This window comes from Hibiscus syriacus, unplaced genomic scaffold (genome assembly GCF_006381635.1).
Source record: "Hibiscus syriacus cultivar Baekdansim isolate YM2019G1 unplaced genomic scaffold, ASM638163v2 tig00004797_pilon, whole genome shotgun sequence".
NCBI classification, from domain to species: domain Eukaryota; kingdom Viridiplantae; phylum Streptophyta; class Magnoliopsida; order Malvales; family Malvaceae; genus Hibiscus; species Hibiscus syriacus.
In genome coordinates, this window is record NW_024062032.1 from 590153 (window position 1) to 616097 (window position 25945).

At 34.0% G+C, this 25945-nt stretch overlaps 1 protein-coding gene across 1 annotated transcript; it reads right to left on the minus strand.

Moving 5' to 3' along the window:
* Nucleotides 1-18320: 18320 nt before the first annotated feature.
* Nucleotides 18321-20146, minus strand: LOC120198760 (40S ribosomal protein S10-2-like). The gene is made up of 5 exons (XM_039200039.1): nucleotides 20111-20146; nucleotides 19971-20009; nucleotides 19588-19865; nucleotides 19170-19298; nucleotides 18321-18429 (listed from the first exon to the last, which is right to left on the minus strand). The coding sequence occupies exons 1-5, from the start codon at nucleotides 20111-20113 to the stop codon at nucleotides 18336-18338; spliced, it is 543 nt and encodes a 180-aa protein (XP_039055970.1). The 5' UTR covers nucleotides 20114-20146; the 3' UTR covers nucleotides 18321-18335.
* Nucleotides 20147-25945: the final 5799 nt, after the last annotated feature.

A 25945-nucleotide genomic window follows, 5' to 3' on the forward strand; every position in this document is an offset into this window, starting at 1 on the left:
GTCAACAAAATTTCCTTTGTGTTTTCTGGAAAATGACTTACGGTCTCATTTTCCGTAAGTCATTTTCCGAACTTTTCACTTTAAAGAATAAATACTCAAAATAATTTTATTTTATAAATTTACAATTAATAAAATATTTAATATCATTTTAATCAAAATATTAATTATCAAAATATTTAAAATATATTTATTAATATTTCTAATAATATAATATTATATTTTTAATATTATAATAAAATAATCAATTATATTATAATAATATAAGATAATAAATTTTTATTTTAATAATATATAATAAATGATTAATAAAATTTATATTATTTATTAATTTCATAGAAATAATATTATTAAATTATTAATAATGAATAATATTATTTATATATTTAATATTAATATAATAATCTAATAATATTTTTATAAAGATATTTAAAATATACTAATTAATATTTTTAAAATATAATATAACACTATTACTTTAATAAATAATTAATATAATTTATAATATTTTTATTTCAATAAAATATACCAATATTAATAATTTTATTAATAAAATTATAAAAAAATATATTTAATAATAAATAAATTATTTTAATATTTTAAAAATAATAATATTAAGTTTTATGATAAATAATATTATTTATTGTATTTAATATTTGTAATAAATAATTTTTAAAAACTCATCAACTAGTGGAAAAATATTTAAACAACATCGTAAAACGTTTTCCAGATGTTTTTCAGAAAAATGTAATTCATTTTACGGAAAATATTTTCCGGAAAACGTTTTCCAGATATGTAATTCATTTTCTAGAATTCAATTTCCAATAATTCAATTTCCAGAAAACTAATTACAGCCAAACAAACAGATCCTTAGTTTTTCCCCTTATTCAATCAAGAAGAGATGAAAAGAAACGATTTTAGGGGAAGGAACAAAAGTATTCTGAGTAAATTTAGAATTTGTAACCGAAAAAAATACGAGAGAACAAATATAACAACTTAACGAACCTGTTAATTGATTAGTGTTAATTAGCGTAAACGAGATGTATTATAATTTTGAATTGTCCGTCCAGCTCAGTTGGTAAGAGCGTAAGGCTTCTAACCTTGTGGTCGTGGGATTGAGTCCTACGGTAGGCAATTCATAATTCTGACTGCCGGAGGTCTCTTACGGAAAGTGCTCTCAACCTGACGTTGGAGGCAGTCTACTATCCTACCTCTCCCTTACCTCATTACATATGAGAATATGGTCAACTAATTTTGAGATGTATTACAATTTTAATACTCCTACCACATGTTTGGAATTGTCTTCCTAACATGCAAAATTATAATGTTAGGCAGGATTTTGCCCCGATGAATCCCGCACTTATTGAAATAATTATTAAATTAGTATAAATAATTTTTGAAATATTATAAAAATAATTATTAAACTTATTAAATTATATATAAATAATTTTAAAATTTATTAAATTTTGTTAATATTTTGTAATGTACTGATCATTTTATACAATACAACAAAATTTAATAATTATTTTATAATTTTAAAAATAGGGTAAAGCACATAAATGGTCCCCGGATTATAATATATTATTTTATTTAATCCTTTAACTATTAAAAGTTACAAAATAGTCATTTGATTATAGGGTGTTGCTTTGTTGAATCTCTCAGCTATTAAAAATTACAAAATTGTCATATGACTATTCAAATGTTCCAAACTTGTCCTTTTGCGTTAAAAGATTGGTGGTCGTCTGAGTTGGATGTTAACATGATGACTGAGATATGATAGTTGTTTTAGATTTTGGGATCAGATTTTATCATATCACAATCAGCAAGTTAATATTCAGATCATACTATCGTAATTATTTTAACAGAAAATGACGAGTTTAGAACATATGAATAGTATGATAATCATTTTATAATTTTCACTAGTAAACGGACTCAACAAAGGAATGTATTATAGTCGATAAATTATTCTATAACTTTTAATAATCAGGGAACTCAACAAAGCATCATACTATAATTATGGGACCATTTGTGTACTTTACCCAAAATTAAAATTTTAATGATAAAAACATCATTTCAGTATAATTTAGTAATCTGAAATGCAATTTTGGAGCTTATTTCAAAAAGTAGTTATGCAAAACGCCGTCGGTGGCAATTTACCATCCGAACCAAATCCTGGAATTCAGAATGAAGGGCAGAAAAGGGAAAAACGAAAAGTCTAGAACCCGCGCGAAACCCCATTCCAAACACTTCCGTTACTTCCTCTCGTTATATATTTCACTTGTCTCTGCTGTTACTCTCGCAAGAGAAAATCCAAAGCGAATTTCAAAAAATTGAAACGAGAGAATTTTCCCATTGTCCCGCAGTTTGATCTGAAAGTGATGGCGGACGTGCATATGGGATCGGACTCGGAGACCTTCGCATTCCAGGCGGAGATCAACCAGCTCTTGAGTCTCATCATCAACACTTTCTACGGTAACAAATAGATCTTCCTTCGTGAACTCATCAGCAATGCTTCTGAAGTAAGTAGATTACGTTTCTTATCTCTGCTTTCATGTTTCTGTCCTCTTTGTGTAGATACTCGATTTGTCCGGGGTCTTATTCGAAGTTAACTCGAATTTATTATTATTAATATTGTTATAAGTAATTATTACTATATATATATATATATGTATTAAGTAATTAAATAAATAAATAATTAAAATGCACTAATATTATCATTAATGGTACAGGCCTACATCAACTTAGAACAAGCTGGACCAGACATGCCCAATTGCAAAACTAAACCCATTAGGGTTTCTACTGAAGAAGCTCACAACGGTTCCCAGTCCTCCTTGAGCCTCAAACCAGCCTGCACAGGAACCCAAGACAGTGCGCGAACCAACCTGACCCGAGCTCCACCACGTGGAGCGCCCAACAGTAGCTTGTGAACCACGTCCTGCCAGCACTACAACCGAGCAGACAAGGCTCAGCTCCCAGCTGTGACCGAGCAACATCCCACGTGAAGCCTGCTTGCATAGACATCACCCTGCCAGCACTCTGACCGAGCAGCTCGGTTCCCCATCACCCGTGCCCTGCTGCTCCTACTCCACTGCCCAGTCCATCTCATGCCCATACCATGCACAAATGAAGAAAGACAACAAAGATAATTAGCAGAAGAGATCACGGGGAACAATTAACAACAAAGGGCTTTAATCAACGAGGGGGAGATATCCATGGACCATTAGCCATCAAGAAGAGGACCAAAAAATTCACCAAAAAAGGAGGGGAACAGGGGTAACCATTTCGAGCAGAAGGGGTCAGTGATCAATTGGAGAACAAGCAAAGAACATGAGAGCAGGGAAAGAAGGATACCAATAGAGAGCTCACGAACAGCAGAGCACGGAACCAAAAAACCAACAGAGGAGGTTTCTTTTCATCAGTAACAACAAAGGGGGTTATGGAAGAAAGAGCAGTGTAACTGGAGAAGGATTCCCCCCGTATTCGATAGCAATGTGAACGGGGGATCCTTCCATGATTTTACAGAGGAATGAAAGGCTAGAAATCATTTTTAAAGTTTATTTTCCCAATTTCTTCATAAGCTTTTTTTCGTTTTTTTTACAATCATTCTAAAAAATGAAGAGTTCTAAAAAACTAGTGAAATGCCATCCAAAACTATCATCAGCAACAACCCGACAACACAAGCAAAGCAAGCAATAAAACCCACTTTCGTATTTAAGGTATTTCTCTGGGTATATCTTGAACAAACAAAAGGCATTGGTAAGTTCACGAGGTAAATGCTATTATCTTTATTCGTTTCGATTCCATGTGGGTGATGTGTGTGTGACTTGTTTCAAAATAAACTAAATAGATTAAGGCGAGGGAGTGGAATACCTGTTAATGGAGTCTTCGTTGGAGAGAACACTCGGTGGCGTTGGTCGCGGAGAGGAGTCGAGGCTTTCGACCGTTTTTGGGTTTTAGAGAAGTTTAGGGTTCAGGAAAGCTTAGGCTCGTTTTGGGATTAACCAGTCGGTTTAGATGGGTCTCGAAGTGGTCTGGGGTGAGTTTCGTGGTTGAGTCATCACGGCGCGACGGTTGGAGGCCGCGGTGGCCGGCTTTGGTTGTTCTGAATTTCTCAGTTGCTTTCGAAGAGGAAGATGAGAGGATGAGAGTTTGGAGAGTTGAGAAAGAACGGCGCAGGGGGGAAGAAATTAGGCTTAGCAGAGTTTTGATCTGTTTTAGGTTAGATATTATTTAGGTTTTAGTCAAAACGTCGTCGTTTCAGCCGATGCTTTCCTAGTTTCTAATTCTGACTCTGTTTTCTGCGCGCATTCCATTTCGGTCCCCAAGTCAGGCATAATCAAGTTTTATTGTGTTTTTTAATATTGTCTCCTAATTTTTGGATGTTGCATCTTGGTCCGTAAATCATTGTTTGCATGTTTGTAATTTTGTTTCCATATTTTACCCGTATTTAATTTCAGTCCCAAATGTTGTGTCATTTAGCTTTTATTACTTTAGACATTTAACTTCTGAATTGTTGCATGTTCGTCTTAGTCCATAAATCAACATTTGCATGTTTATAATTTTGTCTCTTTATTTTACCCGCATTTAATTTTAGTCCTAAGTAGTGTTGTAGTTGAATCTTTACTGTTTTAAACATTTGACCCTCGTGTTCTGCATGTTGCATTTTAGTCCTGAGTGGTAATATACTTAGTTTCTGTTTTCTTGGACTCTTGACTTTGAATGTTTTGCATGTTTCTTTTTAGTCCTATGTATGTTTAGGGTTTATTATAATTTTAGTCCATTATGGTGATGATTTGTTTTATTCTGGTTTCATTGTTTACTACGTGTACTACTCGTATGTTCATTTCAATGATTATTTTGTTTATATTTTGGATATTAAAATTCGGTTTAATGTGATTTGGTTTTTAGTGTAACATGTATAGTTTGGTATGTTATGTTTTTATTTTTTTCGTATTTTAGTCCCATTAGTATGTTACATATTAATATGTTAAGTAATGTTAGTGCACGTTAGTTTTTCATATATTATTTATTAATTAGATAATTTTTAATATCGTGTGTTAACCTCGTGTGCATAACTCGATGTATTTACATAATTTAATTAAGGGTAATATCTTTTTAATTTAAAATTGTTTTAAGTGGTTGTCTTAACTGATTAGATATCCGCTTTGACGATTTTAAATTAAAAGTATATCCCACCAGTAACGCCTAATTAAATTTGGATTAATCACTTTAAAATTTGGGAATGAAAGAAAAAGAAATATTCGGCTATTTAAATTATTTGAGAAAAGATCGTTAGAACTCACCTAAAGATCTGGTCTCAATATTTATAAATAATCGAATATTCTTTATCTTTCTAATGGTTTGGTAATTTTAATTTAACCTATTTTGTTGCTTTTTGAATGTTATAAAATTTGCATGTATTATGGTTTTAAGGGATCATTAATCAAATTAAACTCGAACTTGTGAAATTCGTTGCAAAGACAATAATTAATCGACTAGGTACCGATTTAGGGCGTTGTGGGGGTGCTAATCCTTCCCCACACGTAATCGACTCCCGAACTCAGATTTTGATAACGCAAACCTCTACTTGTCGTTTTAATTAAAATTAATTTTTATTTAAAATGACAAAATGTTTTTGGGTGCCCAATCACACCCTAATCAAAGATTGGTGGCGACTCCTCGAACCTTATATTTTTGCCATAACGGAATTTCCAATTTTTCGAAACGAGAGGTTTTCTAAAATTGCATCGTTTTTAATTAAAAATTCAATTGAAAAGATAATAACTAAAGATGATGCGGTTTTCAAAAATCTCGCCCAAGCCCGTTTAAAAATCGTTTCGACAGCTTGGCGACTCCGCTGGGGACCCTTTTAGAGAGTCAGGCCGATCGTCGATTAATTAATTGTCTTTGCAAACGAAATTTATAAGTTCGCTTTAATTTGGTCTTTGATCCCTTGTTTGTTTGAATTGTTTTATTTACATCTTAATTTGTAATTTGGTTAATGAATAAATAGTTGTACTAATGTGCGTTCTACATGTTTCAGTTTTTTGACCTTCGTTTTAGTCTATTGTTTTTCTTGGATCGAGGCAAAGGATTATGGGTTTCCCCTCACTGTCGTTACAACCATTTCGATATTTAGAGCCTTCTTACTGTGCTCTGTCCCGTTAGGTAGGGGTGAAAGCTACGCTTACGTGAGAAAAATTATTTTTCTCCGCATGGGCTTTAGCTAGTAACCTCTGGGGTACATGCCTTATGTTTACGAGTGAAACATTGAGTTTCCTCGCATGGACATAGGGAAATGTATCCTCTCGAAATTGAACTTGATCCGTTTTAAGCCTATAATGGGCGAGGATCGAGGGTCTGGCAAGCCCAAGGGGGCACCAGCAAAGGACAATTCGAGGCCCCTTTTAGAAATACTGAAACTCTGCCCATCTTATGTTGAATCTCTGCCTGCAGACACGAAGGGGAAACTCATTCTAACCTTTTCCTCGAATTTATTTTTGCAATAAGTATGAGAACTAGAAAAGCATGCGGTTAGGTTTTATATTTTCGCACAAAACATGTGAATTAGATACCATGCGGTTAGGATCTTTTATGAATGACAAAACATGTGGGTAGATATCATGTCGGGTAGGATCTACTAAAGCATGATTGGGTAGCCAGCATGTGAGGGTAGGTTTTATGTGATGTTTACGGTATCCACTATCTTGTTGTTTATCTTATGTGTACTAACCCGTTTTTATTCTATGTCTATTTTATTGTGATTTTATTGCATTTGCATCCTCATGTCATCGAGGGGTGTTAATTCACAAGTGATTGACTAACAAGAAGGCTGACCATATTAAGGCAAGAAATTCTCCACTATGTAGTCAAAACCAGGAGATCCAGAGATGTTCAAACGATCCATGAAGGACGGCCGATGAATGAAGAGATTTGAACCTGATTGAAGAAACTGTAAAGGCCAAGATGTTGACTCAAGGGATAGATACAGTCATACCAAGGACGAGAAGACCCTTCATAACGACATGAAGACCACTTCACATTGGAGGTGAGAATGGAGATTTCAAGATTCAATTTAAAGACATTCGACGTCATCAAAGGTGATGAAATACGCCAACAACTTTGGAGGTGCGATACCAGATCCCATGAAGAGTACGACTCAAGGAAATGAAGAGATGAAAAATCGCAGTTGTATTTTGACTACATGGTGTACTTACGAAATTCTTGTTGTCTAAGTGAACGGTTGTTCTTAAGTGGTCACTTTTGGGATTAACACCTCGTGCATTTGCATTTTGCATTTTCGCATTGCATGTATTAATTTAAGCATTTTTACATGCATCAATCATGAAAATATGAGAGTAACTCGTGAATGATGATGTAGAAGAAGCTCTGAAAGCAAATTGAAGTTACCCCGAGACGTGTTTCTGGAAAGCTAGAGAGCAATGAATGAGATATTAGCACGAGTTAGTAGGATCGAAAGAATTCAAGAACGGCTCGTAAAGACCCAACAAGAAATGATTGATGAAGTAAAGAAGTTCCAAGTTGAATCTAGGGAACAAATGTCCAAGTTGATGAGCATGATGATTACAGTGATATATGGGGAGAAATCATCAGATGACCCTGTTACACAAGAAAAGATGAATACTTCGGGTGAGAATCTGAAGGTTAGCGCTGCAGCCAATGTGATGATAGCAAATGATCAAGAACCTGTTAGGGGATGTGGTGATTCAAGTCAACTCCAAAAATCAAGTAAGATTCCAGAAGATGCTACGGAGATCATACTGGGAAAAGCAGAAGTTAAGGGTGAAACTTCTAATACGAAAGTGGAGCCGGACTCAAAGAAGAGAGGCATAGAGGATGTTCAAATGCCAGTGAAGAAGGCCAAAAAGAATAGAAAGAAGAAGAAGGGGATGTCTCTGATTTCGATTCCGATCTCATATTCAGACTTGTTACCCTTTCTTTTTGAAAGTGGGCTCCTAAAGCCTTTTCCTCCGAGGTATGATACTTATTTGCGTCCAGACTGGCAAGGTGTCAAAAGATCATGCGGTTATCATTCTCAAGAGTTTAGTCACTCTACAGAAGATTGTACGATCCTGAGATATAAAGTTCAAAACTTCATCACGGAAGGGTTGTTATGCTTTGAAAATGGAAAACCTAAGCTCCCCGGAAGCTCAAAACTTGTCGATGAAGGGAGATATGAAAATCAATGTCTCTCCCAAGATGTTGGTCAAACGTTAAACCTTCAAAGTGAACGTTCCAGTGGTCAGTCACAGGGTCTTCAATATGATCATAATAACGACAAGGAGAAAGTAGGGTCAAAAGAGCTTTCATATAGCCAGATATATCCCAAGTTGCTCCAAGCCCAGCTGATTGCTCCACGTCTGGCCAAGCCTTTGTTGCCCCCTTATCCGAGTTGGTATAATGAGAAAGTTTCCTGTGAATATCATGCGGGAGCCCGAGGACACTCCATCGATAATTGTAGCAACTTCAAACGACAAGTCCGAGATCTTTTGGCTCAAGGAGTTATAGAGGTGGATGCTAAACAGCTGAAAGTCAATCCCCAGAATAGAGTTGACGGGGTCAAAACAAGTGAAGTACACACAGAAGAGAGTGTTGAAAAAGAGAAGAGCGAAGTCAAGGAAATCGAGGTATGTGAAGCAGAGATAAATCACCCAACTTTTGAGACCTCTCTGACACTAAAAAAGAAGATAGAAGTGGGAAGTGACAAGATAAAAGTCAAAGGAGAGGTAGTCCGAGACTGGCCGCAGAAGATGTCTTGGGAAAATACGACCCTCAAGGTTTTTCAAGTGCCCATTTCTGACTTGCTATCCCCTTTAATCAAGAATCAATACCTCACTCCAAGGCCATTAAGAATGAAGACTAGCCCATCCGCTTATGGCTATGACCCGAATAGTGCTTGCGATTTTCATCTAGGGGCATTGGGCCATCACACTGATAAGTGTATACCATTGATGGAAGAGATAGAAAGGCTCGTTGAAAAAGGAGTCCTGACAAGAGAAGTGATCGAGAAATGGGGAGTAAGTGAGGGTAAAAACCCTAATCCAACGGGGCACCCGCTATTCTAGGGAAAGTAGGGCCTTTTGGTTGAACAAGTGAAGGTTGTGCTCCACCACAATCGCATTTTTCATTTGCGGCATCTTGTTTGAACATGTTTTTTTGTACTTTCTCATCTTTCTGTTTGTAAGGATATTTTAAATGAATTCATGTTACTTTAAGGATGGTGAGCATTGAATCGAATTTTCAACTTGAAATTCTTTGAATATCAATTGAATTAAAAGCTCTTTAATGATTAGAGTTATAAATCTTTGACAAAATGACAAGATTGAAACCCGATAAAACAAGGACCTTGACCTTACCCCCAGAAGATACAATCGAACACCATACCCTTTTCTTGCAGGAACCGATATAGCCTTCTCCTATCATAAGGGAATGAACCATAGGCTTGGTATTCAGGTATGCATAGGAGCGGACAACATGGGGCATCTTTTGCGTATGACATTACAAAATTGACTAGACCATTTTTGTTGACGACGTTTGATGATGATTATGATCTTTACGGATGAAATAGTCGAGTAGGTGAATCTAGTTTAGGTCAGTTGCTTGGAAATTGAACTCTAACGATGAGATTTTCTGACATTCAACAACACCTAGACTATGACAGGTTCTTCTTGACAAGCTTAAGAAATTGAATCCACATACTCATCAAAATATATAATATACATGTATACAATAAAGCTGAGCTATTCCACTAAGGCAATTGGTTATAGAGGAAACTCGAAAACCCTGGCTTTATGAATAGATTATACTCAAACCATGACCTTGATCGGGTACCTGGCAATTCTGTGTATGCTCCACTGTGATTGTCAAGTCAAAGACTTTGTGATGAGATGAACCCTTCAGCTAGCCTGATAAAGGCAAATTACAATAAAGCTGATTTCAGCTAGCCAGACAATGGCAAATTAAATTAATTTTATAAATAAGGAGTTTCGGTAAAGATGGACTAAGGGAGTTAAGGAACACCTGTTATAGTCAATTTCACACAAGCACTCAGAAATTTCATTTTTAGATCGATATTTCTGCACTGCCTTGGCTAGAGGATTCTACGAAGCTTGAACAAATGGAAGATTTTAGAGAACTGAAATAAAAATGTTCTAGAAAGTTTAGTAATCGATTATGCTAGTTGCGTCATTTTGTCCGCATCCGATTAAAATACCAAGCCAAAAAGAAGGGCATGTTGCAATGTTCACAATGATTGAGAAAGAAATGAAATTTTGTTGGCCGAAACCTTAGAAAATAGGAAACCAACCTGAAACCAACCCCTCAATTTTGATATGTGTCAAAGAGCTATAACCCAGAAAACATTAAAGAGCTATTGATTCTTTTGATATTCTGTGAACTCATGTTTATGATTTGATTCAATTGTGAGCTTGAATTAGGGGGCAATGTTTTATAAAATTATTTCATTCTTTGATCCCTAAAATAAGAGAAATGAAAAAAAACATTTTCAAACAGGACAGTTCAAATGTGGAAGGTCCTTGAAGTTGATGAGGCTCATTGTGCCTCTTTTTGAGAAGAAGAATAAGCAATGTCGGAGCATGAAGCAATCCGCAATCTTGAAGCAGATGGTCCAAGATATCAAAGTGGATGGATAGAACTTGTAATGTTTCCTTGTGACGTTGTCAGTAGCCCATCAAGAAGAAGATGATCTCATCATTCAGGAGATGCACGTATCCCAGCTCGTAACAAAATGCAAGGCATTATGTTAGAAAGGTTGATCATTCCTTAAGCATCGATGGAGGCGCGAAGAGAAGCCCTCAAGACATTTGGTCGCACTGTTGTGGCGGCACTAGAATTTGAGCATTCGAAGTTAAGAGATTTTGGTGCGAAGGGAGCCATGAATACCCACATTGGGGCACGATTGAACCCCCATCATTTTGAAATGACAAGATTCAGACAAAGAAGGCATCAAGAATGAGCCTTACAATTTGAGGTGATGGGGCATTTTGAAGGCCCGTACCAGTATGAGATAATGTTGGGGCGCGACTGAACCCACATCATGATGAAATGACAAGATTCAGACCAAGAAGGCATTGAGAATGAGCCTTATAATTTGAGATATTGAGGCATTTTGAAGGCCCGTACCAGAATAAAATAATGTTGCGACATTAGTGAAGGCCTGTTTTAGCCAGAGGTATTGATGTGGGACATTTTTGAAAGCCAATGAAGGCCTGTGGAGAAATCATTGAAATGAATAAATATTTCCAATGGGATAGAAATGTATGAATGCTGAAAATAGTGAAACAGTGACACTGGGGTTTACAGTATATGATCATTTTGTCCATCATCAGTTGCATCATTCTGGTGATTTCACATGCATTAATGTTGGCAAGCCAAAACATCTCACCTTAATTTCTATTGAGTTTTGGTATCCTTGTAATACCATACAAAAACACTGAACGCTATGCAAAGAGCTTCTCTGGTGGAAAGATATGAGCAGAAACCGCATGAAAAGATGAATATGTTTTCAAATGATTTACGAACCGGTAAAAATGATGTTGAATCAATGTTGTGATCATGTGTTGTTTCCATTACCCAAGATGAAGGTTGTCTTACGCATCTCCAAGGTTAAAATGAGAAATGACGTGGTGACATGAAGAATTGGGGTAGATCCTCCTTGGGATGTGCTGCAAGAGTCAAATCAGAATAGGTGCTGCTATCCCATTGATCTTTGTGGAGTCCGGCATAGTCATGCATAGTCTCAAAGAAATAGGGCAACACAATCATGCTTCTGGCCATAGCAAGATATTGAGAGAGAAAACACTTTCTCCGAAATGAAGAAAGAAGACAAAGACGACAAGAATATAGAATAAGATTAAATTGATCTTCAAGGATGCAAGTTGGGAACTATGAGTTGCTACACGAGTATAGAAAACAGACCCTGGAAAGAATGATCAAGTAGAAGAAGACTGAGTTCGCCAATTTGAAGGCAAACAAAGATTGATTCAACATTTATGCATTCATGAGAACATCACCTGCATAAAAGAAAATGCATGACACAGATACATTTAATTGCATTAATGATTTATGCATAAACACATGATTTTGACAGGTCTTCCATTGAAGAGAGAAGATGCAGAATGTTGAAATCCCGATGATTGAAAGGGAGATTTCAAACCTCAAATGCAAAGAGTTGCATTTAAAAAGGCATACCCTGAAGAACAGAGAGGTCTAATCCACAGAAGAAGCATTGCTTTGAAGTGAAGACCATCAGATGTAGAAGAAAAACGAAGATTTTCGTGTATGAAGAAAGACTTGCACACATGAGATTGGAGAAAAACCATCCTAAGCCTTCACCGGAGAATAGTGAAGCAAACCATCTGAAGCCTTCACCGGAGAATAGTGAAGCAATCAATCTGAAGCCTTCACCGGAGAATAGTGAAGCAAACCATCATAAGTCTTCACCAGAGAGTAGTGAAGCAAAGCATCTTAAGTCTTCACCAAAAGTAGTGAAGCAGATCCATTTTAAGCCTTCTCAGAAGAGTGTTGGAACAAACCATTCGGCCATCAGGTGTAGGAGAAAAAGAAAAAGTTTTCAAGTACAAAGAAGCTGATCAAGTGATTAAAAGGAAATGCGCGCGAGGAGTCATTAACCGATTCAAGGTCTCAGAAAGGGAGAGGTTCAAATGGCAGTCAAGTCAAGGAAGACTCTCGTATTCAATTGCGGCGAGACAAGCTCTCACAAGAGAAATGATTTCGAAAAGATTCTCTTAAATTCTAAATTTTTGAGTATAATGTTTTTTGAATCTTCAAGCATACATTAATGATCTATAATGTTCGATTTTCAGGTTCGACCTTTGAAGCAAGTCAAATTCAAGTCTCACTTATCCTGAAGTTGTAGTGAAGCAGTTTTATCTTTTGAATATTTCATGACCGGACAAAAATTGACCATCTATTTGATCTTTCCTCTATTCTCGTTACACGACAATGAGCAAAGAGGGGCAGCTGTAGATACTCGATTTGTCCGGGGTCTTATTCGAAGTTAACTCGAATTTATTATTATTAATATTGTTATAAGTAATTATTACTATATATATATATATGTATTAAGTAATTAAATAAATAAATAATTAAAATGCACTAATATTATCATTAATGGTACAGGCCTACATCAACTTAGAACAAGCTGGACCAGACATGCCCAATTGCAAAACTAAACCCATTAGGGTTTCTACTGAAGAAGCTCACAACGGTTCCCAGTCCTCCTTGAGCCTCAAACCAGCCTGCACAGGAACCCAAGACAGTGCGCGAACCAACCTGACCCGAGCTCCACCACGTGGAGCGCCCAACAGTAGCTTGTGAACCACGTCCTGCCAGCACTACAACCGAGCAGACAAGGCTCAGCTCCCAGCTGTGACCGAGCAACATCCCACGTGAAGCCTGCTTGCATAGACATCACCCTGCCAGCACTCTGACCGAGCAGCTCGGTTCCCCATCACCCGTGCCCTGCTGCTCCTACTCCACTGCCCAGTCCATCTCATGCCCATACCATGCACAAATGAAGAAAGACAACAAAGATAATTAGCAGAAGAGATCACGGGGAACAATTAACAACAAAGGGCTTTAATCAACGAGGGGGAGATATCCATGGACCATTAGCCATCAAGAAGAGGACCAAAAAATTCACCAAAAAGGAGGGGAACAGGGGTAACCATTTCGAGCAGAAGGGGTCAGTGATCAATTGGAGAACAAGCAAAGAACATGAGAGCAGGGAAAGAAGGATACCAATAGAGAGCTCACGAACAGCAGAGCACGGAACCAAAAAACCAACAGAGGAGGTTTCTTTTCATCAGTAACAACAAAGGGGGTTATGGAAGAAAGAGCAGTGTAACTGGAGAAGGATTCCCCCCGTATTCGAGAGCAATGTGAACGGGGGATCCTTCCATGATTTTACAGAGGAATGAAAGGCTAGAAATCATTTTTAAAGTTTATTTTCCCAATTTCTTCATAAGCTTTTTTCGTTTTTTTTACAATCATTCTAAAAATGAAGAGTTCTAAAAAACTAGTGAAATGCCATCCAAAACTATCATCAGCAACAACCCGACAACACAAGCAAAGCAAGCAATAAACCCACTTTCGTATTTAAGGTATTTCTCTGGGTATATCTTGAACAAACAAAGGCATTGGTAAGTTCACGAGGTAAATGCTATTATCTTTATTCGTTTCGATTCCATGTGGGTGATGTGTGTGTGACTTGTTTCAAAATAAACTAAATAGATTAAGGCGAGGGAGTGGAATACCTGTTAATGGAGTCTTCGTTGGAGAGAACACTCGGTGGCGTTGGTCGCGGAGAGGAGTCGAGGCTTTCGACCGTTTTGGGTTTTAGAGAAGTTTAGGGTTCAGGAAAGCTTAGGCTCGTTTTGGGATTAACCAGTCGGTTTAGATGGGTCTCGAAGTGGTCTGGGGTGAGTTTCGTGGTTGAGTCATCACGGCGCGACGGTTGGAGGCAGCGGTGGCCGGCTTTGGTTGTTCTGAATTTCTCAGTTGCTTTCGAAGAGGAAGATGAGAGGATGAGAGTTTGGAGAGTTGAGAAAGAACGGCGCAGGGGGGAAGAAATTAGGCTTAGCAGAGTTTTGATCTGTTTTAGGTTAGATATTATTTAGGTTTTAGTCAAAACGTCGTCGTTTCAGCCGATGCTTTCCTAGTTTCTAATTCTGACTCTGTTTTCTGCGCGCATTCCATTTCGGTCCCCAAGTCAGGCATAATCAAGTTTTATTGTGTTTTTAATATTGTCTCCTAATTTTTGGATGTTGCATCTTGGTCCGTAAATCATTGTTTGCATGTTTGTAATTTTGTTTCCATATTTTACCCGTATTTAATTTCAGTCCCAAATGTTGTGTCATTTAGCTTTTATTACTTTAGACATTTAACTTCTGAATTGTTGCATGTTCGTCTTAGTCCATAAATCAACATTTGCATGTTTATAATTTTGTCTCTTTATTTTACCCGCATTTAATTTTAGTCCTAAGTAGTGTTGTAGTTGAATCTTTACTGTTTTAAACATTTGACCCTCGTGTTCTGCATGTTGCATTTTAGTCCTGAGTGGTAATATACTTAGTTTCTGTTTTCTTGGACTCTTGACTTTGAATGTTTTGCATGTTTCTTTTTAGTCCTATGTATGTTTAGGGTTTATTATAATTTTAGTCCATTATGGTGATGATTTGTTTTATTCTGGTTTCATTGTTTACTATGTGTACTACTCGTATGTTCATTTCAATGATTATTTTGTTTATTTTGGATATTAAAATTCGGTTTAATGTGATTTGGTTTTTAGTGTAACATGTATAGTTTGGTATGTTATGTTTTTATTTTTTTCGTATTTTAGTCCCATTAGTATGTTACATATTAATATGTTAAGTAATGTTAGTGCACGTTAGTTTTTCATATATTATTTATTAATTAGATAATTTTTAATATCGTGTGTTAACCTCGTGTGCATAACTCGATGTATTTACATAATTTAATTAAGGGTAATATCTTTTTAATTTAAAATTGTTTTAAGTGGTTGTCTTAACTGATTAGATATCCGCTTTGACGATTTTAAATTAAAAGTATATCCCACCAGTAACGCCTAATTAAATTTGGATTAATCACTTTAAAATTTGGGAATGAAAGAAAAAGAAATATTCGGCTATTTAAATTATTTGAGAAAAGATCGTTAGAACTCACCTAAAGATCTGGTCTCAATATTTATAAATAATCGAATATTCTTTATCTTTCTAATGGTTTGGTAATTTTAATTTAACCTATTTTGTTGCTTTTTGAATGTTATAAAATTTGCATGTATTATGGTTTTAAGGGATCATTAATCAAATTAAACTCGAACTTGTGAAATTCGTTGCAAAGACAATAATTAATCGACTAGGTACCGATTTAGGGCGTTGTGGGGGTGCTAATCCTTCCCCACACGTAATCGACTCCCGAACTCAGATTTTGATAACGCAAACCTCTACTTGTCGTTTTAATTAAAATTAATTTTTATTTAAAATGACAAAATGTTTTTGGGTGCCCAATCACACCCTAATCAAAGATTGGTGGCGACTCCTCGAACCTTATATTTTTGCCATAACGGAATTTCCAATTTTTCGAAACGAGAGGTTTTCTAAAATTGCATCGTTTTTAATTAAAAATTCAATTGAAAAGATAATAACTAAAGATGATGCGGTTTTCAAAAATCTCGCCCAAGCCCGTTTAAAAATCGTTTCGACACTTTGCTATTGGAAAAGGAAGCTGTCCTTTGAATTTACACGGTTTACCTGTTTGTGTCTCATCATTTAGCTTTTTTCTTCTCTTAATAGGAGTATTATGATGCCATGTTTTCTGGATTCAAAATATGGATATTGAGCGTTGAGCAAACAGATATATGTTCTATTGTTTATTTGGCTAGGTATAGAGAAAAAACAGAGGATTTATCTTACGACGAATGGGATTCAAATATCAGTTTAGGTCTGTCTGTTTAGCTGTAATTGATTTTCCAGAAAATGAATTACTGGAATTTGAATTACTGGAATTTGAATTACTGAAAAAATGAATTACTGGAATTTGAATTCTGGAAAATGAATTACATTTTTGTAAAATGAATTACATTTCTGGAAAATGAATTACATTTCTAGAAAACATCTGAAAAACGTTTTATGATGTTTGGAAGATGTTATTTAAACATTTTTTCGGTATATTTTAGTGAAATAAAATTTTATAAATTATATTAATTATTTATTAAAGTAATAGTACTATATTATATTTTAAAAATATTAATTAGTATATTTTAATATCTTTACTAAAATATTATTGAAATATATAAATAATATTATTCATTATTAAATATATAAAAAAATTTATTATATATTATTAAAATAAAAATATAATATCTTATATTATTATAATATAATTGATTATTTTATATAATATTAAAAATATAATATTATATTATTATAAATATTAATAAATATATTTTAAATATTTTAATAATTAATATTTTGATGAAAATGATATTAAAATATTTTATTAATATTAAATTCATAAAATAAAATTATTTTGAGTATTTTTGCTTTGAAGTGAAAAGTTCGGAAAAATGACTTACGGAAAATGAATCTGTAAGTCATTTTACAGAAAACACAAAGGAAATTATGTTACTAGGAAAATGAATTACATTCCGGAAAATGAATTACGTGAAACAAACACGGGAAAACGTTTTCCGGAAAAAGAATTACGTGAAACAAACACGGGAAAACATTTTCCGGAAAACGAATTACGTGAAACAAACACGGGAATTCGGGGAAAACCAATTCCGTAATTCCAATTACGGGAAACAAACAGACCCTTAGTAGAATAACATTTATCATATAGTAGTACCACTAGTGTCCGAAATCGTTACCATAAAATATAAGGGTGTGAAGCAGAATTACACCTATAACAATGAATCACGATCAATTATAGCTTGCTTGCTATTATTTTGTTATTCTAATATTTTTTTAACCAAAATCAGCTCCTTCTGTAAAAAAAAAATTAACTCTTTTAAAAAATTTATGACTATAATACTCACAATAACCATAAAGTATATGTGGTGTCTCAACGTGAGGGAGAGATTGATATGTTTGATTTAGAATCTGAATTTAGTTTTTCATATGTATTGGATAAGATACGATTTGACATTTGAGGGCTTAACAGACAAGAGCAAGCTCGATGCTCAGCCGGAGCTCTTTATCAGAATCATCCCCGATAAAGCCAATAAAACTCTCTCTATCGTTGATAGAGGCATTGGCATGACCAAAGCAAGTACAAAATTAATTAACAATCTTTCCAATTAGAAAATGTACAATCTTCTCTACCTATTCGAATTCGGAGTACTGATCATAGTTTCTTGTCTAGATTTGGTGAATAATCTGGGAACAATTGCGAGGTCCGGAACAAAGGAGTTCATGGAGGCATTACAGGCGGGAGCCGATGTCAGCATGATTGGTCAGTTTGGAGTAGGATTTTAATCTGCTTACTTGGTAGCAGATATATCCGCATTTGTTAAGATGTTGGAGAATTCAAAGAGACCATCAACACTACATTCTTTACGCAATAAAGTAGTCACAAACGATACGAGTGGGATGAAGAAACATGCAAGAGAATGTGCATTCCATTATATTATAAATTTAACCTTCCAACTCCTGGATGAAATTTCAGCATTCCAGTGCAACAATCTCCACAAAATGTGTGTACCGATCAACCGCACCAACTGCCAACAAACCTAAATTGACAAAACTCATGAAAAATCATTCCATCTCAAGGAAGACCTGCACTGCCGGCAGGCCCAGCATTACCATAACCGCCACCTCCTCGACCAAAGGCAGGCCTTGTTCCAGGACCCTGTGAGTTCAAAAGTTAGAAATTATAACAAGCCCTTTCTGTTTGTCTAAACATGACCTCATTGATATCATCAATGCCTACAAAGGACCATTATATGTTTTATGGTCTCTGGAAATAAATTAGAAGATTATACAGGCAATCAAAAGCATTTGTTTCGCACAAATCTGTTTCGGAGTTATATTTATATCACAAGACACTTGATCTTAAGCCAGCCGCAAGCAACAACAACTAACTTCAAATTTATACCTTGATCAAAATTGAAATATGTACAGTTTGGTAGAACAAGGGAATACTAAAAGCCAATCATCAAACCATTCCGGAACAGACAAAAGCTCAGACAAAAAAGAACTACTTGCCTAAGCTGATAGTAATATTTAATCATGCTAAGGGCAATTACCTTGAGACAGCCACAAGCAATAACAACTATCATACAATATAGGCAATTTGTGCAACCAATTGAATGAAATGTGATAAAAAAAAAAAAGAAACACAACAAGCAACCGTCAAGCATGATATACTGTCAGACAATAATTTAAATAGCGGTCTGTTATCATAATAGTGGTAAATGCACCATCCAAAACTGTTATTTCATAACGGATATACCCACAATGACCTATTGCAACAATCATGATAAAGGCAACGTGAATGAAAACACGGCCACAACAGCAATTTAAATCCCTGCTGTCATCTATACATATGTAAAACGTAGAAGCTAGAAACTTTATAAAAAGCAACATTACCCTGAATGAAGGCTGATAGTCAGCAGGAACTCCTCTTTGTCCCCAAAATCACCTCCTCCTCGTGGACCTCCACGGTAGCCATCTCTATCACCAAATCTCCTCTCACCGTCACCGAAGCGTGGTGGACCACTGATTCATAACCAATAAAACCAACAGAATATTACCAAAAGAAACAAAAGTTCACCAAACTATATACATTGGAAAAAAAATACAAAATAAAAGAACAAAGAACCCAAAACATGGATTTAAATAGCGGTTTGCTACTGCAATAGCGCCAGCTATATTGTGTAACGGTGCGATCCAAATCCATAACTGCATGATCGCAATCACGGCAATAACTCCCGCTGTATCCACAATCGCAAAAACACAACCAAACCGAAAACATGACTGCAATTTAAATCCAGGCCAAAACTATTACTGTGGGCGATCTCGAGGAGAGCCCATAGGACGACCATCAGGCTTAGCTTGCTTCTTCAAAGTAGCAGGCACGATCTCAGAAGGGAGATTCAAGTAAGTCCTTAGAAACTCAATGCCGTCATTGGTAAGGTACCAGTAATAATGCATCCAAGCGAAAGTTTCACGCACGTATTCCTTAGATTTGAAGCTTTGCATCAGCTTTATCACTTGAAGATTCGGAACATCGATTTCTGGGTGCTTCGCCAAGATTGTAATATTTGTTTGCATAGCAAACACCCTCTGGTAAACAAAGTAAAAAAAAAAACCAGATGTTGAATCCAAATACTTAAATATTTTACAGATAATTCGAAATGTATATGGTTTTTTTTTTTTAAATTTAGTTACCTTGAAGAAGGTACTTGGAGATCTCACGTCGGATCTTATCTGGGATGATATGGAATCAAGAAAAAATGCATATTAAAGATATTATCTTGCAAATATTTTCTCACAAACAAAGCAAAGAACTAGAAAGCGAGAGAAAGTACCATTTTTGCTATAAGATAACAGGCGGCTGTGAAGATAGTATACTAAAAGGGAGGATTTTTCTTTCTCCTTGCTCTATCGCATATATCAGAAGAACCCCTAGTTTAGGTTTTTTAGGGTAAATGACATCAGATACCATCAACCTTAGGAATTGTATCATTTATACCACTAAACTTTCAATTTCACAAATTATAGCATTGAATTTTGATTTTTGTTTTAATTATACCATTGAACCTTTAAATCGTTAACATCACGATGACATAATTGATGGCTTCCGATGTTACTGACAGATGTCAACGTAGACACCTCACCAAAAGACATTGTTTTGATTCGACTGTTAACGTTTTAACGCCAATGGTATAATTGAAACAAAAAGCAAAATTTAATATTATAATTAATAAAATTAAAAGTTTATTTGTATAAATGATATGACGACTAAAGTTTGATGGTATGTAGTGTAGTTTACCCTTTTTTTTACTTATATTGTTCGGTCCGCGTTGGGTTTTATTTGGGGTTATTTGTAGGCTTTTTTATTATGCCTAAAATTGAAATATTGGGCTCAAAGGACCACAATTATGACCCAAACTTAGGGCTAAACAATAAAAATATAGTAATCGAAAATCTATAGGTCTGTAAACGAACTGAATGTTCACCGAATCGTTTGACGGGAAATTCGTTTATTTATTAAACGAACGAACATGAATAAGATTTTGTGTTTGTTTAATTAAATGAATGAACGTGAACATAGAGCTTGTTCGTTCATTTACGTACGTGAACGTTCGGTAATATGTTCATTGCAATACCCTAATTTTGTTCTGAAATAAAAGAAGGAACAAAATCCAGGGACTAAACTAAAAAATTTACCCATTTGTAATATGTGGGAGGGGGTTTAAAAGCCAAAAAGAAAGCAGATTTCATCCCCGCCCGGTTTCTTGTAAAAAAAATAATAAAACAGGGTTTTTCTTTTTTTTTCTTTCTTTCTTATTTTTCTTTCTTTTTTCGGGATAGTATAGATGCATAGGAGTGGCCACGGATGAATGGTGGTCGGAGTGTGAGAGAGAGGCCATCTCTCGGCCAGAAGGCGTCGGCTGTTGGTGGCCAGTTGTAATCTCGTAAGGTCCTTAAGGGGGCTTTGGTCGTGAGCAAAGAGATGGAGAAAAGCTCAGTCACTTAGACCTTTTCTGGATTTTTCTTGTTTGATTCGGGAGTCGTTTGGAGTTCGGGTGTTCGTCGTTGAGCGGCAGAAGCGTGGTGGTCGGCGTTGAGGCTCGTTTTAAGCCTCTCAGCGTGGGGAGAGAGAATAAGAGACAGTTTAACGGGAAAAAAGTTTTGGTCGTTTAAGCCTTCGGTCGAGCTTATTTTGGTCGTTTCGAGGTCACCAGTTGGAGTAGGGTGGTTACCGGCCCGGTTTCCGACGTGTGAGGGCCGATGTGTGGTCGGCGGTGAGGAGTTTAGGGAAGCTTGGAAAGCTTCGGCGGGAATACGTGAAATGGGGAAGATAGTTTCTATTTTAAGAAAAACAAAGGTAAATCATGCCTAAGCCCCCCTCATTTAGTACCACTATTGTGTTCTGGTCGCCTCTTTTAGGGTAAAATTACACTCGGCTCCCCTATCTTTAGCCTTGTTTTTACATCTGGGTGACTATGCATTTGTTGTTTTATTTATTGCGTTTCTGACCCCCTGATTTACTTTATTTTAATTTGGTCACTGATCCATGCATTTTTATTATTTTGAATTAACTGTTAACTTTTATTTTATCGCACATTAACCACTGACTTTTATGTTCTTGCATTCTAACCATTATTTATTTATTTATTGTTTCACTTATAGATAGATAGATAGATAGACAGATAGACAGATAGACAGATAGATAGATAGATAGATAGAAAGTAACCGCTAACTTTTCTAACTTTTATTTTTTATTTTTTATACTAACATTCTAACTTTTATTTTATTGTTTATACTAACATATTAACTTTTTTATTTTTATTGTTCTTACTAACTTACTAACATTTTATTTTATTGCACAAACTAACCCGCTAGTATTCTAACATTCGAATATTCAACGACCTTGCGGTGACCCGCCCTAGGGTACGACCCGTATTATTTATAGTCCGGGTTAAACGATTAAAAACAACCCCTAACTTTTAAATTTATACAATTTATTTTTGTTTTTTTATTTTATTTATTTTTCCAGCAATTTAAATTTCAGTATTTTATTTTTATTCCCCTTTAATTTCCTGCATTTTTATTTCAGTCCTTTTAATTCAAATTAAAAGGACATCCTTTTTAAAAATAAATTTGAGTGAACCAGGCCATTTTTTAAAATCAAATTCTTTTTAATGAATCTCACTCAATTCAAAATAAATTCGAATGAACAAAAAGATCGTAATTTAAATATATGTTCGAGTTTGTAATTCCCCAACATAGACACCATATAATATTTTATGTACCAAATTTGGACGTTGTGGGGGCGCTCACCCTTCCCCACACGTAATCGACTTTCGAACTCTTAAAAATGAATTTTTGGTAAAACACGTATTATTTTTTTCTTATGAATTTTTAAAAATTTATTAAAAAGGATATTTTTAGATATTCGACCTACCTAACCCAAAGGTTGATGGAGACTCCAAAATCAAATTATTTTTAGACCTAAATTTCATCATCTTTCCCCGAATTAATTTTTAAGTCTAATGAATCCCCGAGGGAGACGTTATGACATTCGTTTATGTTCATTTATATATGTTCATTTATGTTTAGCCCAATCTCTATAGACCCATTTAAAATATTAAAGCCCAATAAATTTTTAATCTGATACCCATAAAAATTTTAAAATTCAATTAATTTTAAATATAAATAAAAAAGGCTCAAAACAATTAAATAAAATATAATCTTAAAAATGTTTGGAAATAAAAAAATATATATTTTCATTTATGTTCGGTTACGTTCGTTTATATTCGTTTACATCCATTTTTTTTGATCATTCATTTGTGTTCGTTAAATAAAATATAATCTTAAAAATGTTAGGAAAGGAAAAAATATATTTTCATTTATGTTCGTTTATGTTTATTTATTGTGTTCGTTTATGTTCGTTTACGTTCGTTTATTGTTTTCGTTTATATTCGTTAACATCCATTTGTTATGCTCATTCATTTGTGTTCGTTTACATTTAAATGATCGAACATGAACGAACATGAACAATAAATTTTTTGTTCGTTTATGTTTGTGTTCGTTCATTTGTTTGGTTAAAGTTAAACGAATGAACATTAACATACCCCTGTTTGTGCTAGTTTGGTTCTTTTATAGGCCTAAAAATCTACCTAAATATTAGTGTTTGAATAATTTATAATTCATAAATTTAAAATTTAAGATTATTCAAGCTAAAAAATTATGCTTTTTAAATTTATAGTTATTCTATTTTTTAATAAAAAAATTAAGTGTTTTATATTTAAAAATAATGAAAATAGTTCTAAGATATCATATAAAAGTTATTAATTATTTTTATTTATTTGAAACTTTATAGAAATATTTATGAAAATGCTTTGAAAACTTATCAATTAATTTCCAAAAGTCAGAAAATATTTTTATCAAAATAAAATCTAAAAACGACAAATTAAAACAACTATGAAAAAACTAAAATGGAAAATTAATCGAATTAAATTATTACAAATAATTTTAAAAAATTAAACAATCAAATCAAATCTGATCCTATGTTTTTCTGATAATCAAATTGTTTTAGGGTAGATATATTCGAAAAAATAGCAAGGTTGGACCTATTAAACTAACTCGGTAGTTAAAAGGAATTTTTGTTCTTACTAAAGGTATTGAATTCAAGCAGTTGAGTCTACAGATGTACATATGTTGTTAATAGCTAAAAAATTGAACAAATATTATCTTGCAACTACAATATTATTAAGTGAAGATGCCACATCGATTGATTGGAGATCAAATTTAATCGAAACAGTAAAAAAACACAAATTCAATGAATTAGATTTACATGAATCCTCAATTGAAGACTAAAATATAGAGAAAAAAAAATCAAAAAAATAACATGACTAATCACCATAATATAGGTCAAAAACATCAATTTGAGAACAACGGATTTCGAAACCAAGCAATGGGTTTCGAAACCCAGAGGTTGGTTTCGATGCCAAATATGCCTACTGTAACTGCTTTCCGAAACCTAGTCTCTCGGAATGGTCTAAATTAGGAGTGAGCATTCGATCGAGTCGAGTCAAAAAATTTCGAGTATTCGAGTTGATGAGACGTGTTTTACAACTCGAACTTAACTTGAATTTTTTCGAGTTAAGTTATTTGAGTTAATATAATTATTTATAGTATTATAGCAATGATTTGTTTCAATTTTTTTTACTATCTCTAACCATATAAGATATAGATATTTGATATTATTTTCACATTAAAATGTTATTTAATATATCAAATGCAATCTAAAATAATGAAATATAGTCATAATATTATATTTTAAAAAAAAATATTTTGAGAGTAAAATATTGAGGACAGTATAAATGAATCAAGGAAGTGATGGGAAGAAAGAATTTACACACAGTTGTAGTCAAAAGACCAAATCGAGTAAAATGCAAAGTGTAAGAGACTAAATGAAAAGAGAGATTACATTCTTAGTAAAAAAAAAAATAAGAATTGAAGTTACATAGGTTTTCCATTGTGATATATGAGCATGTGGTTCAAATTTGGTAGAAACATAGTTAAAATAAGGATGAATTGAAGAAATAAGGAAATTATGAAAAATTGAGGGACTAAATTGAAAAATAGAAATTTGTTATCAAAAAGAGGAATTGAAAGTACATATGTATTCTACAATGGTTTAGGAGCATGTAGTTCAAATTTGATAAAAACGGACTTAAAATAAATGATAGATTAAAGAAATAAAGAAATTATAAAAAATGAGGGTTTAAGAGCATGTTGTTAAAATTTGGTAAAAAAACAGGCGTAAAATAAAGGATAAATTAAAGAAATATAGAAATTATAAAAAAATTGAGGAAATAAATTGACAAATACAAAATTTGTTATCAAAAAGAGGAATTGAAAGTACATATGTATTCTATGATAATTTATGAGCATATAATTCAAATTTGGTAAAAAAAGACTTAAAGGATAAATTGAAGAAATAGAGATATTATAAAAAATTCAGGGACTAAATTGAAAATAGAATTTTGTTATCAAAAAGAGAAATTGAAAGTACATATGTATTCTACGATAGTTTAGGAGCATGTTGTTCAAATTTGGTAAAAATGGACTTAAAATAAAGGATGAATTGAAGAAATAAGAAAATTATTAAAAAAAATTTGAGGGACAAAATTGAAAAATAAAATATTTTGTTACCAAAAAGAGGAATTAAAAGTACATATGTATTCTATGATCGTTTAGGAGCATGGAGTTCAAATTTGTTAAAAAAATGGACTTAAAATAAAGGATGAGTTGAAGAAATAAAGAAATTATAAAAAAAGGGACAAAATGAAAAATAGAAAATTTGTTATAAAAAAGAGGAATTGAAAGTACATATGTATTATACGATAGTTTATGAGCATGTGATTCAAATTTGGTAATAAAAACGAACTTAAAATAAAGGATGAATTGAAGAAATAAGAAAATTATAATAGTTGAGGGACTAAATTGGAAAATAAAATATTTGTATCAAAAAAATGAATTGAAAATACATATGTATTCTATGATGGTTTAGGAGCATGTACTTCGAATTTGATAAAAAAAGGACTTAAAATAAATAATGAATTGAAGGAATAATGAAATTAAAGACTAAATTGTAAAACTGTCAAAATACTTAGTCAAATTTTCGGTTT

Coding starts and splice junctions, on each gene's coding strand:
- LOC120198760 (XM_039200039.1), bottom strand. Junction 19,866..19,970: donor CTCCAAGTACCTTCTTCAAG/GTAACTAAATTT, acceptor TTTGTTTACCAG/AGGGTGTTTGCTATGCAAAC. Junction 19,299..19,587: donor TCTCCTCGAGATCGCCCACA/GTAATAGTTTTG, acceptor GTTATGAATCAG/TGGTCCACCACGCTTCGGTG.